At 43.3% G+C, this 17413-nt stretch overlaps 1 protein-coding gene across 2 annotated transcripts in view; it reads left to right on the forward strand.

Annotated features, from left to right (window-relative positions):
* Window positions 1-17413, forward strand: part of EBF2 (EBF transcription factor 2) — a 387225-nt gene that overhangs the window by 341702 nt on the left and 28110 nt on the right. For both annotated transcript variants that reach the window (XM_084808184.1, XM_084808183.1), the window contains exons 11-14: window positions 5634-5722; window positions 7592-7657; window positions 10099-10276; window positions 17049-17234. In XM_084808184.1, coding sequence (XP_084664310.1) covers window positions 5634-5722; window positions 7592-7657; window positions 10099-10276; window positions 17049-17234 — 519 coding nt within the window. The remainder of the gene's footprint in view (window positions 1-5633; window positions 5723-7591; window positions 7658-10098; window positions 10277-17048; window positions 17235-17413) is intronic.

The following is a 17413-nucleotide window of genomic DNA, read 5'->3' on the forward strand; positions in this document are numbered from 1 at the left end:
TACACAAGTGTGCATGGGCATCAGTAAAACATCACAGAACAATAATCTGGATTCAGTCATGCGTACAAACCAGTGTTTCATCAAAGTGTGCATGCACACTGGTGATGTCAAGTGGGAAAATAAGACAGATGAACTTAAGAACTGAAAACTGACAAGCTGCATATTCATGGAGTTCTGTACAAAATTCAGGGGGTGGGGCGATGGAGCAGTGGAGGATTCCTAATGCATCAGACTAATTTGGAGACAAGATCAGGTAATTCAAAACTCCAATATCCAAGGATAATTTTGGAAGCATCCCTAGCATGAATGGAGCAATTGTCAATCAATGCTCTGTTGCTGCTGAACACCCCACAAACTAGTAGGAAGTAAGTCCCACTGAACCCAGTGGAACTTACCTGCCCAAACATATTGAAGAATAAGGCTGACAGAAATGCAAAGATTACATTTCTCAGCTCTTAGAAACTCCTTCCGTTTCTGCACCTTTCTTTCTGATGAAGCATAGGCATCGATTAAAGATCTTGATCTGATTTACACCATGCCTTAATATGATCAGCACCAGAGCGCAAAGGAGCCAATAGCAGTTCTGGGGTCAGGATCAGGCCCTAATCAAGATTCTCCCCCCAGGGAATTAGCTGTAAAAGCAAAGATGAAATCCAGAGTTCCTATTAGCAAGATGGTAAAGCAGGGATTTCAGGAGCTCACGGTGCAACTGCTAAAGATCTGAGAAGAATTCTTCAATATTTAATACAAAATCCAATATTCATTTCATGTTCAAACTGATTAGGCATTAGCTGAACAAGAACAGCACTGAGACAGCTTGTTTGAAGAGGAGAGAGCCGTAAACTGTTAAAAAAAGAGACAACTATAAAAATTAAAGATAAATTCCAAGGGTAAATCTAAATGTCACAGTGGGAGCTGTTATCGGTACGCATATGTTCCCCATAATGGGTTCTTATAATACATTACAGCAAAGTATGCCATGATGCTAGTACTGCTGTAGTTAAGGATCTGTCAGCAATTCCTCTCAGAGTATGATCAGTCAAGTTGCTACTGCACAGCAATTCCCAGACTGATAGTGGTGCCAAGCCTGTGGTTATTGTTTTGCGCGGCTTTTCCCTCCCTGGTAAGAGGGGAAAAAATGGGCCCTCAGTTGCTGACTAAGTTTGGAAACCTGTTTATAGGGGTTTGCAGTTAGCAGAAACTCATACATGGATTCAAAAATTGTGACACCTCCTTTTGGACTGATGACCTTAAAAGTACTTACAAATACCAGCAATAAAACAATCATAACATTAAAAGAATAACACAGCCACAGAAGGGGAAGGAATCTACCTCCCTACCTAGGGAGCAAAGATACAAAGTCTGTTTTTCCTCCAGCCTAACTACCTGTTGAAACAAAGAGTGTCCTTTGCTATTCATTGAAAAGCAAGCAGTGGCAGAGCTAGGTAAGCCTCTCTGGTGAGGCTATGCCACATCCTGGGTGCCACAACTGAAAAAGCCCTGCCCTGTTCCCACCCATATTTCACATGGCATATGGGCATTAAGTAGGGCTTCTGCATGGACAGGATAGGTTAACATAGACATGGTCCATAAGAATCAGACAATTTAGGCCTTTAAAGTTCAAAACTAGCACTTCTATTTGGGCCCAGAAACAGATAGGGCTTGTTTAGTTTCTGATCTTTACTGTTGAGATTTTGTTAGCAACCTTGAGGACTAGAATTTCAGTTTTTAAAAAAATAATAAAAAAGCTAAGATGCTGTAGAACAACTATGACAAAATAAATGCATGCTTGGGCTGATCTTTAACAAAATTAATAATGAGTAGTAAGGATGTTGGAGAAATCTGCAACTAAACCAAATGAATTCAGATTTTGATTAATCTAACCGGCAGATTCCCCTGTCGGGCAGATTCCAGTGTCTTGCAGACCATTTTTCTAACTTTCCTGATTTTGCACAAATTTTACTGTTAAAAAATATGCACCCCCCAAAAAACAGATGGCCAAAAATGTGAATGTCCCCAAAGTCTAAAGCACGAAATATGCATGCTGGAGGAATTTGGCCATTTTGGGGGGGGACTAAAAAAACCTGATTCCATTGATGGGTGCAACGAAAAGCACCTGACAATCCATGAAACACAGATGGAACTAATTTTACACAATCTGTACATCCCTACTAAGTAGTAGTCAAATTGTTTTCTTGAGTAACAAATCTGGATATTCCCATTAGATATTTTTAGTTAAATATGTACATTTTAATTTTTTAAAAACAACCTTTATACTTTATAATCTCTTTTGCTTGACCCAAGACATGTAACTTACTTAGGTTATTAGACTCACAAGGAAGAAGAGAAATGGCATATAGTGATATATAAGATCTCAGGAGGATTCTGACAAATTCTCACGATTATTGGCACAACTTCGCTGCCCTGCTCCCAAATGGGAAATAGATTCTGTGGCAGTTGAAATGTGTATTATTAAACTCCTTAAGCAATCTAGAATGGTTCCCAGTAAGCAGGAAAAACATTCTAAGTATAGCAAAGTCTGCATTCTCAGGTCTAAGGCTCCCCTGTTCAACTCCCATTTGGTTCAGTCCAATAATAATGAAACTTACTGTTATGGTTCCATTGAAATAAATCAAAGTCTACGTCACTATGACATATTATGATTTATGGCTTCTATATTGTTCTGCTAAAGACAGGTAGATAAGAAGATCTGAGGCTGTTCAGCAGCATGACTTCCAGTTTCATTTATTCCTGCCAATCAGGGCTGATGCCAGGTTCAAGCCCCTCCCCCTGCCCCCACAAAGTTGGGATGCTCAATGATTTTATTAGGTCTGCAGCTCAAAGTGAACCAACCTGATCCTCACCTCCTGGACTAATATGAAGGTCGGAATGCAGTTTTCCTTTGAATTTTGTACATCTCCAACTTTTGTGATGTGTTTTTTTAGCTCAACAGGCATTCTGAAATGTACATAAGCTATGTATTTTAAGAGAAAATGCATCTGGAAATCTGTTGGAAATCTGAGAATATAGATTTAGGAATGCATACCCTTATTTACCCAAACACTAAGATGATCATCTGAGGGCCTCCTCCAGGTGTCCCCACCAAATGAGGTGAGGCAGGTAGCCACAAAATAGAGGGCCTTTTCAGGGGTGGCACCCTGTTTCTGGAATGCCCAGAAAGCCTCGCTTGGTGCCTATGTTACGGTCCTTCTAGCACTATGTGAAGATCTTTTTATTTTCCTTTTATTCTCCTTTATTCTCATTTTAAGAACTTATTTTAGTACTCTGTTCTGCTGCTGGTTTTAATCTGGTTTTATGATATCATAATGGTTTTATTCTTTGTTGCTGGTTTTATCTTGGTTTCCTTCTGTGCTGTTTTTATTTTTTGCTTTAATATTTTTAAATGTATTGTACATTGCCCAGAGAATGTTGATTATTTAAATGTACAGCAAAGGTGCAATCCTATGCATGCTTAGACAGAAAAAAGTCCTATAAGTCACATGCCCAAGCTGGCCATGCTGGTTGGAGCGTCCTGGAAGTTGTAGGATTTTTTTCTACCTAAACATGCATAGGATTGTCCCCTAAATAAATAAATAAAAATACAAAACGGTGTGAGAAAATATGTTCAAACGTACGTATGTCAAAACAATTTTTCATGCAGATTTAAAACAAAAATGCAGAATCATGCAGAAATGGGATGTGATGAACGAACACATGGGAAACTGTCATGGGCCAGAAATGGACTGATTTGTCCATACCTATAGGGAAGTATGATCTAATCCCCAGCGCAGCCCTAGCAGGCCTACTGGGAGTGATGGGAAGTGGTAGCGAATGGAAACAGCATTGTGAATTGCAGCAGGGGGGTGCAGGGGTGCAAGACATCCTACCATTTTGAATTTCCCACAGTGGCCCAATGTTGCATTGCTCCAATGGGGCATTGTGGAAAATCTGAAATGTTGAGCCACTCGGTGGACAACCAGAAATGAGGATATGTATGGACTGGTAGGCCCAAACCCCACAATCCAGAAGCATTTGGCCTCTTGAGAAACATAGGATGCATGCAGATGCAACCTTGCAAGTGTGACATTGGTGTTTTTGCTGAGCCATATCTAGATATATCCCCACCACCACCACCCTTGGAGGCTTCTGGGAGGTACCTGTTGGCTGGCAGCTATGATGATAATATGACCCACCACAATCTCCTAAGCACTTTTGCAGGTTTCTTTTTTGCGTATTTATTTATTTATTATTTATTTATTAAATGTATTAATTGTCCATCTGGCTGGTCACCCAGCCACTCTGGGCGATGTACAATAATAGAAACAATTAAAAAAATAAAATTCTAGATTAAAAACATCATATTTCTAAAATTACCCTAACCCACCCCAAATGCCTGCCTGAACAACCACATTTTCACTGTGTGGTGGAAGCTCATTAAAGAGGGGGCATGGCGGAGTTCCCTAGGGAGGGAGTTCCACAGAGTGGGTGCCACCACAGGGAAGGCCCTCTCCCTTGTCCTCACCAGCCTAGCTGTCCTGGCTGATGGGAGAAAGAGAAGCCCATTCAACGCTGATCTTGTTGAACGGCCTCTCTGGTGTTGCTGGAGGCGCTCCTTGAGATTTTAACATGTGTTCTCCCCACCCCCATTATAAAGGCAAAGGTACATCTACTTTAAAAAGATAATCAAAGGCATCAGCCAGCCTGACTCAGAAGGGAAGGGACAAAACTAGCGAGTGTTAGCATTTAGGGCTGTGCAGATTTTGTTTAATCCATTCTCTGTGTGTTTCATGGATTACCAGGCATCTTTCATTCCTTTGTCCCCTCATTGATGGAATCGGATCCCCCCCTTCAGAAAAGTAGGGGGAAAAAAATGTCTGACACAATTTTCGTAACTTTCCCTGGTATGCGATATTTTAAGTATTTTTCTTAGTGTTAAAGAGAGATGGGAGATGTATAAAACGTTTGCGTTTTCGTTTTTTAAAAGGGCGTATATGTTAACATATTTTCCAGTAACTTTCATATGACTAAATTTGTGTACAATTCCGGAAAGGGAAAAAATGGTCCATAAGTCTGCAGAATCTGTAAGTTTCAGAAGATGCAGACCACAGCAGAATCCACAGGTTGAATTCCTAGCAATCCAAAGTCATTTGAATCCATTTTGGAGTCCCCTGACATCTCTATCAGCAGTCCCCTGACTTTGCTGTGGTAGCCTGGTGGTTTCAGTGCTAGACCACTTTAGTGCTGCTTAGGCATTATTTTTCCACAATCAGCTGGAAGCAGAATTAAAATAGGGGTTCCACATACCACTATATTATTCATCAATGCCTTTCCCAATGATCTATATCCTTCTGTAATGTTTACTTCCATGTAAGTCCCATCCAACAACAGTCCCCTGCAGTGTTTATTAAAACATTTCCCATACAAGTTGCCTGTTTTACTGCTTCTTGTTTAATGTTGAATTGCCCCTTAATTGCCCCTTAATCACTTCCAATTAGTCAACTTGTCTTGGGATAACTGCTCATCACTGCTCATGAATGTGTAACTCTAATTATTGGTTTCCTTCCATTATTCTTTTATTCAACTCCAGTAGTTATTCATGTCTAATTCCCCCCCACACACACCCTCTATTTCAGCTTTAAATGAGCCTACCATAGACTATGGTTTCCAAAGACTCCAGAAAGTTATCCCAAGACATCCTGGTGACCCAGAGCGACTAGCCAAGGTAAAATGTTTTCTTTGTCTTTTCAGTACAGTCTGTATTTCCAAATTCTACAGGTGGTAGCTGCCATTTTAGAAGAGGCATTCCTCTATCACTCACACAACATGGAATGCCTCTTCTAAGATCATGTCTGCTATTAAATGTGCATGCATCATCTAAGGAAGTATCTTTTTTTCCCTTCAGAGCTATTTTTGCATGCCTACCTAAGCTTGTGCCAATTAACAGCACAAGCCTATACACGTCTGAAAAGGATCCAAAAGGATCTCTCTAAACTGGGAGAATGGGCCTCTAAATGGCAAATACAGTTCAATGTATGCAAGTGTAAAGTAATGCACATTGGGGCAGAAAATCCCAACTTCAAGTATAGCCTGATGGTATCTGAGCTAAAGGTGACCAACCAGGAAAGAGATCTTGGAATTGTGGTGGAGAGCTCAACAATGATGTCGACCCAGTGTGTGGCCACTGTAAAAAAAAAAAAGGCAAAGTCCATATTTGGCATAATTAGAAAAGGAATTGAGACTAAAACTGCCAATATCATTCATACTGCACACAAATCTATGGTGTGACCACACTTGGAATACTGTGTACAGTTCTGGTCACCAGACCTAAAAAAAGATAATGTAGAGGTGGAAAAAGTGCAGAAAAGGGCAACTAAAATGGGCAAAGGGCTGGAGCATCTCCCCTATGAGAGAAGGTTACAACAGCTGGGATTGTTTAGCTTGACAAAAAGGAGGGTAAGGGGAGACATGATAGAGGTGTACAAAATTATGCATGGTGTGGAGAATGTGGATAGGGAGACATTTTCCTCCCTCTCTCAAAATACAAGAATCTGGGGTCATCCTATAAAGCTGATAGGTGGGAGGTTCAGGACAGACAAAAGCAAGTCCTTCCTCACGCAGCACAGGATTAAGCTATAGAATTCACTACTACAGGATGTAGTGATGGCCACCAATTTGGATGGCTTTCAAAGGGGCTTGGACAAGTTCCTGGAGGAAAAGTCTATCAATGGGTCTTGATGGCTAGGTGCTACCTCCAGTACCAGAGGCAGTGAGCCTATGTACAGAAGTTGCTGGGGAACATGGGTGGGAGGGTGCTGTTGCACTCATGCCGTGCTTGTGGGTTCCTGGTTAACAGCTGGTTGGCCACTCTGTGAACAGAATGCTGGACTAGATGGACCCTTGGTCTGATCCAGCAGGGCACTTCTTATGTTCTTATATGTCTACTCAGAAGAAAGTCCAATTGGGTTAAGTGGGCCTTACTGGCAAGCAAGTGGGGATAAGATTGCAGCCTTAACTGACTGAATAAAGTTCATATGGCTAAACAACTAAGATGTCAGCCATATGAAATCTTTATAGCTGAAAGGTCAAGTATCAGGATAATTATTGGTCATGAAATTGGCACATGTAATCCCCAAGCAAATGAAAGTGGGGAAAGGATAGTGTCCAGTTGAATCTTAGGTGCAACATATTTTTCCTCTTAGACATAGTAAATGGTACTGTGATGGCTGTTGTAACCAATGTAATACCATAATGGCAACTTCCTCATAGTGTTCAATACGTCTATCACTGAATCCACTGGGTCAGACACTGTACAAAAAGAAGTTACTATTTCTGTATGCTGTGAAATGTCATTGAACAGAAACCTGCTATTTGGATATATGTTCAGTTCCACAGCCCATAGTGTTGGGTTTATCCTAGTGGGTTCATGCAGAATGATGCTGAGACCCAGCACAGCCCCAAAGAGAGTGTGTACCCTGAAATAAGTAGTGACTACAGATGTCATGAATGCATGGGAATGGGGATCCAGTTGGCCATACAATTGCTAGCTAACCCCATTTTATAATCCTCGGTTGTCCTTCCTGCCTCCTTGTAGGAGATGCTGTTGAAACGAGCAGCTGACCTAGTTGAAGCACTGTATGGAACGCCGCATAATAATCAGGTTAGAAAACCTCTCCCGCTCTCTGTCTCTCTCTGTACTGATATTCAGTGAATGTGTGAGGAAGGAGCAACTGTCTCTTCTTCATGTATCCATAGTCTCATTTGACATTCTTGTTTGTTTGTTTGTTTACTTAATATCCTGCCTTTCTCTCCTGGCGCTCTAGGCAGCTAAAAACAACAACAACAACAACAAGAATCCTGGATTTAAAACAAAATCTAAATTAAAACGTAGTATCAAAACTAATGTTTATTTATGTATTTAAAATATTTCTTGGCCACCTTTCAGGGCAGAAGCCCTGCCAATGCAGCATACAGCAATACATTAAAATAATAAATTAAAAACACAACAACAACAATTAGCAGCAGCACCAGTTTAAAAAGAGCAGCAACAGGCCAGCGTACGTGCCAAAGGCCTGTCTGAACAAAAATGTAGTTTCCTGTTGACAGAAGGGCAACGCAGAGGCATCCAACCTATCCTCCCTCAGTAGGGAGTTCAAGACCCTGGGAGCCTATGAGGCAGGGGCAGCATCAGGGTAGGCATTATTGGGCACCTGACAAGGCCCATACCACATTAGGGTTCCCATCTCTGGCCTGGAGCCGCCTGGTCTTCGTCCTCCTTCTTGCTGTTGCTTCCTGTTCCCCTCCCCTCTTCAGTCATGTAAGCATTCTCCACTCACCTTGTGATCTCCCCGTGGGCAGATTTGCAGAGGGAGAGGGCATGCGAGTGGGTAGTGGTGCCTTGGAGAAGAGGAAGGGGCCTGTAGAGAAGAGGGCATGTTGAAGGCACCTTGCCCAAGGGCCCTCCCCAAACAAGGAGCTGGCATTTCTGTGAGTGTCATGCACAACTGGGACTCCTGCAGGGGCCCTCATCACATATACATCGCATGTACGTATCTCAGCCTTGCATTTAACTGCTCTTCTGGTAGCCATAGGCAACCAGGAATTCCAAGCAGGGAAATGAGCGGCCTGGCAAAAGAGAGGAAGCCCGTCTACCAGCTCTGTCCCATGTGCACCAGACTGTTTGGTAAAAGGCCTCCCCCCCCTTTTTTTATTTTTTGACTGACTTGATAAAAGGCAGGTATCCTGTATTTCCATGTTGGCCAAGGAGGAGGCTTCTTCTTCTCTGTGGCCAGCAAGGAAACACAGGATACCTGCCTCTAAGCTGATTCGTTTTTTTTTGTTTTTTTTTAATGTGGGCTAGTAACTTTTGTGGGCTTATTTGCAAGGCTGTTGTATCTACAGTTTTTGTTCTGCCCAGAGCCATGTTCCCTTGGGGGTAATCTGTCAGGGGCCATAAGCTGCCAGTGGGCAAGCCAAAGCCAAACATGGACCAGAGTAGGGAAGTCTGCCGCTGGGAAATCCATTTCTCTTTTTGCTCGACGGAGTTCTGTGGTATGCCCAACTCGGTTTGCCTTTGTAAGCCGAGCTACAGGTTTTTCCAAAACTCCAGGAAGTGTTTGCGTATTTTTTTTGGTGGCAAGCCATAATTTGCACAAATAGAGATTTGTGCAAATTGCAGCTGAAATGTGCAATTTGTGGAAATTACACAAATATGCTCAAAATTCCATCGGGATTTGCACAACCTAAAAAATAAAGAAAATCCACAGATTGGCCTGACTCATTGCAGATTGAGTCAGGCTCCACAGCGAAAACAAAATCAAGCTCATCAAGCTGAACCCCCAAAGGGATTCCTCCAACATCCCTAGACCAGAGTCACCCCTTCTTTCTCTCTCTTTCTGCCATCCTTTTTTTGTGTTGATCTCACTTTCCAACATACCCTTCTCTCCCTCCCTCTTCATCCCTCTTCCTCCCTGCCCAGATCACTCCTGCCAAAAATCTGAACTGATTCCTTGTGGGGGGCTTTTGAAATTAAGTCCAGGGCCACATGTGACCCTCTGGGCAGAGCTTGCCCACCCCCATCTTCTGGCCAAAACAGGCATTACTTTAACTGTGTGTGTCTAGCAGCTATGTCTTCTTTTCATGTTTACTCTAGAGTAGTGCAGAGACCCTAATCTGGATCTTAAAAGCCCCCCCTCCATGCTAGGGTTCCAGTCCAGATCAGGAGCCCTGCAGCTACTCTAGAGTAAACATGAAAAGAAAGGCGTAGCTCTAGACACCCATTTAGGACAGAATACTATGCATATTCAGACAGAAAAAGAAGTCCTACAACTCCCAGTAGAATACTGGGAGTAGTAGGACTTTTTCCTGTCTACACATGCATAGGATTCCACCTTTAAAGTAATGTCTGTTTTGCCACCTAGATGAAAACATGGAGGTTGGGAGCAGGGACAGCATGCCCAATGCTGTTTTCCCCTGCCCACCCCCCCACACATACATACACTCACTGTACATCTGCACAAGACTTCTTTCTTTTTCTTGTCAATGTGGTAACAATCTGCTTGGGAATCACAATCACCCTGGTCTCTTGCTTGTTGCATGTAGGACATTATTCTGAAGAGAGCTGCTGATATCGCAGAAGCTCTCTACAGCGTCCCAAGGAATCCTGGTCAAATCCCTACTTTGTCTAGCTCTCCGGCTCACAGTAGCATGATGGGCATCAACTCCTACGGTAGCCAATTAGGAGTCAGCATCTCGGAGTCAACACAAGGGAATAATCAAGGTAAATTACCAATATTAGACATGCATAATGTGCAGCAGTTTAGCATTATACATTATGAAAGTCAGAAAAGTTGGGGAGTGTCTCCTTTGGTCTGATCATTCAATGAGAAATAATTCTGAAGTTTGTTAATTGCCAGTGCTACACTAGCCAATGACATACTTTGGTCCTGAGAGTGCAATGGACTTGTCTCACTCCTAGCTGATCTATGGAGAGAAGAGGGTTGTATCCTTTGATCCCTTTCACCTCTTTGATTCAATTATTATAGAGCTAATAATAAATGCAACCTTTTGTTGCACAGTGGGGAGCCTGTGGTTCAGTGACAAACCACATGGTTTACTTGTGGAAGGTAGGGAAGGTATGAGAAATTCATTTCAATTCGGTTTTGATCAGGATTTACCCAGTTTGCACCTTCTAGATCAAACACAGACTCAGACCCAATCTGTGGTCAAAGTTTGTACATTTCTGAGCATCCAATGTGATTTGCAGAATAAAAAATATTGCGTTCAGCAGCATGCGTACACTAGAAAAAAATGCATGGAAGAATTCCTACTTTCAAAAAATGCACGCAAATGCACTTTGATCGAGAAGAATGCGTACATTTCAGAGATGTGCACAATTGATGTGTACTTCTGGAAATATACGCATGAATTTTCATGCAAAAAGAAAGCAACAAAGCTTGTAATCTAATAAGGGCTTGAGTCAGAACAAGCTTTGAGATGGAATTCAGAGAATTTTGGTGAGCTCGAGGTTTGCTGATGTGCACATCATAGCAGAAGGTCCCAGGTCCAATCCCTGGTATCTCCAGGTAGAGCTAGGAAAGATTCCTGCCTGAAAACCCTGGAGAGCCGCTGCCAGTCAGTGTTGACAATACTAAGCTAGATGGACCAGTGGTCTGTCTCAGTACTGGACAGCTTCCTATGTTCTTATGAGCACAAGAAGGCAGCTTCCTACTGTATGTTCCTATGGATTCTTGAAGACTGACTTCCCATGTCTATTATTATGAGTCAACCTCTTAGAGATGGATGAACCTCTTAATTTCGGTTTCTCTCAGTGTCTTATTTTTCCATTCTTAAGTTTGGTTCATCCTGAACATGGAGATTTTCTTTCTTTTTTGTAACATTCACGTGAAAATCCATACACTTTTTTGTGCACATTTCTCCTAATACTCTGCCTGATGTATACATTTTTTGCAAGCAATTTTCTAATACAATGCATTTTTACCATTATGTTCACCACTATATGGATTTTTGTGCACACTTTTCCCGAATGCACACATTTTTGTATGCACTTAAAAAAAAATTGAAGGCCTCCTTTGCAAAATTTGGGAATGTGCAAATTTCAAAGGATAACTACGTTTTGGTTCACGTACTGGTTTGAAAGTGTGAAATTAGGTAAGTATGCATTAAAATGCAAATTAATCAAATTTCTCCCCTATCCCTCTTTCCTCCTATGAGTGGTTCTGTCCATGGGAATGCAAAGAAGAAGTTGTAGCCTTCCACCCAGATTCCTTACTTGGCTTTCCCATTATAGGAATGCCCTGTGCCTCTTAAGTAAAATAGCAAGTTGCCTTATCAGACTCTTTGTCCATCTAGCCAAGTATTGTCAACTTCAGTTAACAGTAGTTCTCCTGGGTGTCCCACAGATGCGTTTGACATCACTTGCTAGCAGCTGATAAACATATAATGCAGCAGAGTAGTGGGCTTTCCCCCACCTATTTTTTAATGACAAAGCTCCTAAGAGCTGCCCACTCTCTGTCCCATGCTGCCAACTAACACAGGTTGTGGTTCAGCATTTAATCATAATAAACAGAAGGAGTAATGGAGTAACAGAGAGAGCAATCTTATGGCCACTAGACAGAGTCTAGGCAGCCATGGGATTTTTTGGCTTCTGGAAATGGAAGACATCTGACTTCAGTTTCCAGAAACTACATTCCCCTCCCTCTCCCTCAGCCCCTCATAGCTGGTGCGGTTCTTTCTGCACCACTGCCATCTCTGTGCTCATAGATGAAGCATGGAGAGGATGAAAAGGGGGCAATCCTGGGGTTGGGGAGGGGAGGAGACCACAGAAGCTGCTTTGGACAGCTTCCTATTGGGTCTCTGGGCTCCTCCCCCCCCCCAGCCACTGCTGGATGCACAAAAATGTGTGTCTAGCCATAAGTGCAAGGTGGCTGGAGCATGGAGGAGAGCATCCCTTCTCTGCTCCATCCACCCTGCATTGGATAGTCGGCAGCCTTCAAGTTCAGAGGTTGCCAACTATCTCAACAGGATTGCACCCTAAACCCCCAAATGCAAAAAATCATCACTGAACAGGTTTTGCAAGGTGTTATATTCCACCAAAAATCTGCCAAAGCTGCCTGGTCAGAGGCCGGAGAGGGGCAAAAATGTACGTTTGTACACTATGCGATGTGATGCCTCTCAGAAATGACTTTAAAGAAATGTGCTTACAAGTTTTGTCTGTCTCTGGCCTAAGCCATCTGTATAACTCAGGATCATTAACTCTGTAAGTATGTGTTGTGTGAAGACGTTTCCTTCTACACTTTCCAAATGGTTTTTTTAAAAACACATGCCCTTTGTGTAATGGAGAGTCTCCCTCTCAGCTTTTGTTGAAATCGCTGAGAAGGTACAGCCTTGACCACAATTTGCAGCAAATCCCATGTTAATGTTATAAACATTAAAAACACAAGTGTGCTAATTTGTTCCAGATCTCAAAAACACCCTTTCACATTCTTTCAAACAATCAGATGTGATCAGCAAAATGTACACATGTTGTCAAACAAGGGTGTGTTTGCGTCAACCAGAGGAACATGCTTAAGGGGTGAGAAGAACCTGAAAGCAATCCTGTGTTTGCTGGCAGCTCTTCAGCCAGCACCAGATTCTGTCCTGGGGTTAGTGCCAGCATTAGCACACGCCTTGGTGCTGATCCCTGAAAGGACTGGCCCTTACTTCAGCAGTTACACCCCTGGAGATTCACATCTCCCTGGAAAGTGACACAAGAGGGAATGGAGGAGATGGGAGCAGCTTTTCTGACCATTTAATTCTGTCAGAGCAACTGTAGGGATAACCTCTTTATGAGGACCTCTTTATAAAGTAAGTGGAGGACTGAGCAAGCATTGGAGTTCATGTAAATGTCAGAGAAGCCCTGCCAGATCAGACCAAAGGACTTTCTCCTGAGCCCCATTCAAGGTGCTGATGTTAACATCTAAAGCCCTAAATGACTTGGGTTTCCAACTATCAGAAGGAGCACTTTCTCCCCTACACACCAGCCTAGGTACTAAGATCAGCAGAGGAGACCCTGTTTTCACTGATTTTGCCTTCAGAGGTTCATGGGGTGGCAGTGTATGAAAAGGCCTTATCTGTGGTGGTCCCAAGATGGTGAAATTCCCTCCCCTCCAAGATGCATCTGGCACATTCATTGTATGCATTTTGTTGGCATGTCAAGATGAACCTCTTTACCCAGGCCTTTGGAAGTGAATGAAGGATGAGGTCATGTTGTTTCCCCCACTGTAGTGATGCTGCGTTCTTCTGAGCTCCTGAGTGTGCGTTGAGCTTTTCATAGTGAGTTTAAGTAGTTTCATATTGTTATATATGTACCCTGCCCCAAGACCATAAGGTAAAGGGTGGGCTATAAATTAAAAAAAAAAAAATCTAGAGCAGCAACCCATTTGCCACTACAGCAAACCAGATCCCTCCAATAAGGCCACAAGCATGAGGGCAATAGCCTTCTCCTTTTGAAGGGTTGGCAACGTGGTTCCTTCCAGATATTTTGGACTGCAACTCCCATTAGCCCCATACAGCAGGGCTAATGGCCAGGGATGATGGGAGTAGTAGTCCAAAACATCTAGAGGGCACCAGGTTGCCTAGCCCTGTTTGCTTTTCTCCAGCAACTGGGAATTTAGAGGCGTACTGCCTCGGAATATGAGGCTTCCTTTTTGCCACCATGGCCAATGCCCATGAATCCATCCATGCATTTCTTAGCATTGGAAGATATTTCAAAGGTCATCTAGTCCAACCCCCTTTCATCCAGCCTCTGCTTAGATATCTCTAATGAAGACAAGTCCACCAACTTCTGAGGCTGACTTTTCCACTGTTAAACAGCTCATAGCATCAGGAAGTTATCTCCAATATTTAGTCAAAATCCCTTTTTCTTATCATTTGAACCCATCGTTCGAGTTCTACCATCTGGAGCAAAAGAAAAGGAATTTGCTTCATCATGTAATATGTCTAATCCTCTGTTAAAGCCATCAAAGTCATGATCCACATGTGGTTAACAAAGAATTCTATGCAATAATTATTCATCGTGTCAAGAAGTTCAGAGCCACTGTAGCTGTAGTGGTTAGAGTGCTGAACTAGAACCAGGGGATCCTGAATTCAAATCCCCACACAGCCATGAAGAATTATTAGATGATTTTGGGCCAGTCGCTGTCTCTCAATCTAACCTTCCTTAGGGCACAATCCTATGCATATTTAGACAGGAAAATGTCCTTCAATTCCCGGCATTCCCCAGCCAACATGACTGGCTGGGGCATACTGGGAATTGTAGGATTTTTTTTTTCTGTCTAAACATGCATAGGATTGCACCCTAATAGTCTTATACTGGAACAGGGGCAGTGTCAAGTTGCATTAAGTTAGAATATGCCTAGTGTAGGGATGGATGAAAGTCCCTTACCTGGTCCCGCAGCTTGCTTCGCGGCGGGGGGGAGGTGTTCCGTCCCTCCCCCTGAAATTCTGGGTGGGGGGGAGGCACCCCATCCCTCCCCGCCAAAATTCTGGCCGGGGGGGAGGCGCCCCATCCCTCCCCGCCAAAATTCTGGCCGGGGGGGAGGTGCCCCGTCCCTCCGGCCGCGAAACCTCTTCTCCTGCCAGGACACAAATTTGCATTTGCGTTCCTGCAGTCAGCCGTGATAGGCTATGTAAATGTTTACGTAGCCTATCACGGCTGACTTTGGGGGGGGGGGAAAGTGTGTACGCAAATGGCGGTGCCCATGGCGGTGCACATGGGCATTGCCCTTATAGTGTTGCCCTTATTTTCACCGTAGTCTACATAAATGTTTACGTAGACTACACATGCCCAAATAAGGAAAGCAAATGGCGGCGCCCATGGGTGCCGCCATTTGCGTACGCGCTTCGCCCCCCTTTTCCCGCCCATGGGTGCCCCCATTTGCGTACGCGCTTCCCCCCAAAGACAGCCGTGATAGGCTACGTAAACATTTACATAGCCTATCACGGTGTTTTTTGAAAATCTAGCCATGATAGGCTACGTAAATCTTTACGTAGCCTATCATGTTTGTTGTTGGGTTTTTTTTTTTACTTGGAAATGGCAGCGGTGCCGAACCGCTGCCGGGAGCCGCCGCCGCCAGGGACATTTGCGCAAGTTAAGTCCCATCCCGGGGGGGTGGCGGGGGAGTGGCGGACCGTTTCTCCACCAATTTGGGGGGCCCGAATGCGTTGGCATTCGGCCTCCCGGAGATTCGTAGAGAAATTCTCCGACATCCCTAGCCTAGTGTAGAAAGATCTCAGGTTGTACCCAAAGTTACAGGGACAAAGAAACACAGTGGCCTCTCCTTTGAAAGTATAACAAAGTTTGTGGGAACATCAGAACATTAGAAGGGCCATGCTGGATCAGTCCAAGGGTCCATGTAGTCCAGCATTCTATTCATACAGTGGCTAACCACGTGACCACGGGAAGCTCACAAGCAGGAACTGGAAATCTTGCTCAGTTCTGTGTAACTTTTTACTTGATCCTAATAAAGGACCCTTACTTTGCATTATTTATCTACTGTTACTTTGGGGTTGTTGTTTTTCCTAATGGACCAACATGACCCCCTGCATTTTTTAAATTGTTCTGTGTCACTTGCTTTGGTGATCTACCGAGTTGGCCCTAGACATTTTGGTGCCAAGGACAGAAGATTCAAAAGATACATCCTGCTAATTAATATGGGGCACAATCCACAAGGATGTCTTTCTTTACAACCTGCACTGAAATGAAATGTTCTGTTTCTTTATTGCTTCCAAGGGGTCACTCTGCTTTTGAGTTCTACTCCTCCTAAATTAGGGATGCTGGACAAATTCGAGATGGAGTAAAATAAGCTCAAATTTCTAAGAACCTGACCTGCGTAATCCACTGCAGAGCGACCCCCTCAGGCCGTGCGGAGTCCGCGGACTTTCAGATGATTTTTTTACTTTCCTGAAACTTACGCATATAAATTCATAGGAAAATACTAAGTTTCTGCTGAGGAAAAGTTGAATGGAATGGGGACAATACGCTAAATATTACATACTAAGGAAAATTATGTAAATATTTACATAAATACTTATGTAAATACTTAACGTAATTATTTGCGTATTTTTCCACATGACAAAAGAAAAAATATTCACATCCGTCTGTGGGTGGACAATGGAACAAAAGGCACCTGACAACTATCTGTGGAACACAGATGGACTGGATTTTACACAATCTGTACATCCCTATCCTAAATCCTGATTTGACTAGATAACCTCCAAGATCACTTCCAACTCAATAATTCAATGATCATTCATCTAATCTGAGCAATTTTTAGGCGTAAAAACAACAACAACAACAACTCTTTTTTTAAAAAAATGGATGCTGAAGTGGGATGGAAGGAACTTCTGCTTGAAGAAATGTGAACATCATAGAAAAGGGAAATAGACAGATTTGCCCATCCCTAGTTCGGGTAACTGAAGATTGCCTGACTGAGAGAGATCATTCTGTTGTCCTCATCAACGGGCACTCAGCAAATGTTTATTTCTTGTAGGTTACATCCGCAACACAAGCAGCATCTCTCCCCGAGGTTACTCTTCCAGCTCGACCCCTCAGCAGTCTAATTACAGCACCTCCAGTAACAGCATGAACGGCTACAGCAACGTCCCCATGTCTAACCTGGGGGTTCCTGGCTCGCCTGGATTCATTAACGGCTCTCCCACAGGATCTCCCTATGGCTGTGAGTACTCTTTCCTTTCCCTTCCTTTCCTCCAAGCTGACCTTGGGTTTGATTTAAGCCAAGAGGCAATCTGCCGGAAAATGCTTTGCCTCCTTCTGGGGTGGCGTGCCGGAAGGTTTCTCAACTCTGCAACTGGAAATTCAGTGCAGAGCTGCTGCAGGATGAGCTGGCAGGGCACA

This window comes from Heloderma suspectum, chromosome 6 (genome assembly GCF_057233095.1).
Source record: "Heloderma suspectum isolate Gila_16-S chromosome 6, 16-S_ref, whole genome shotgun sequence".
Taxonomy (NCBI): Eukaryota; Metazoa; Chordata; class Lepidosauria; order Squamata; family Helodermatidae; genus Heloderma; species Heloderma suspectum.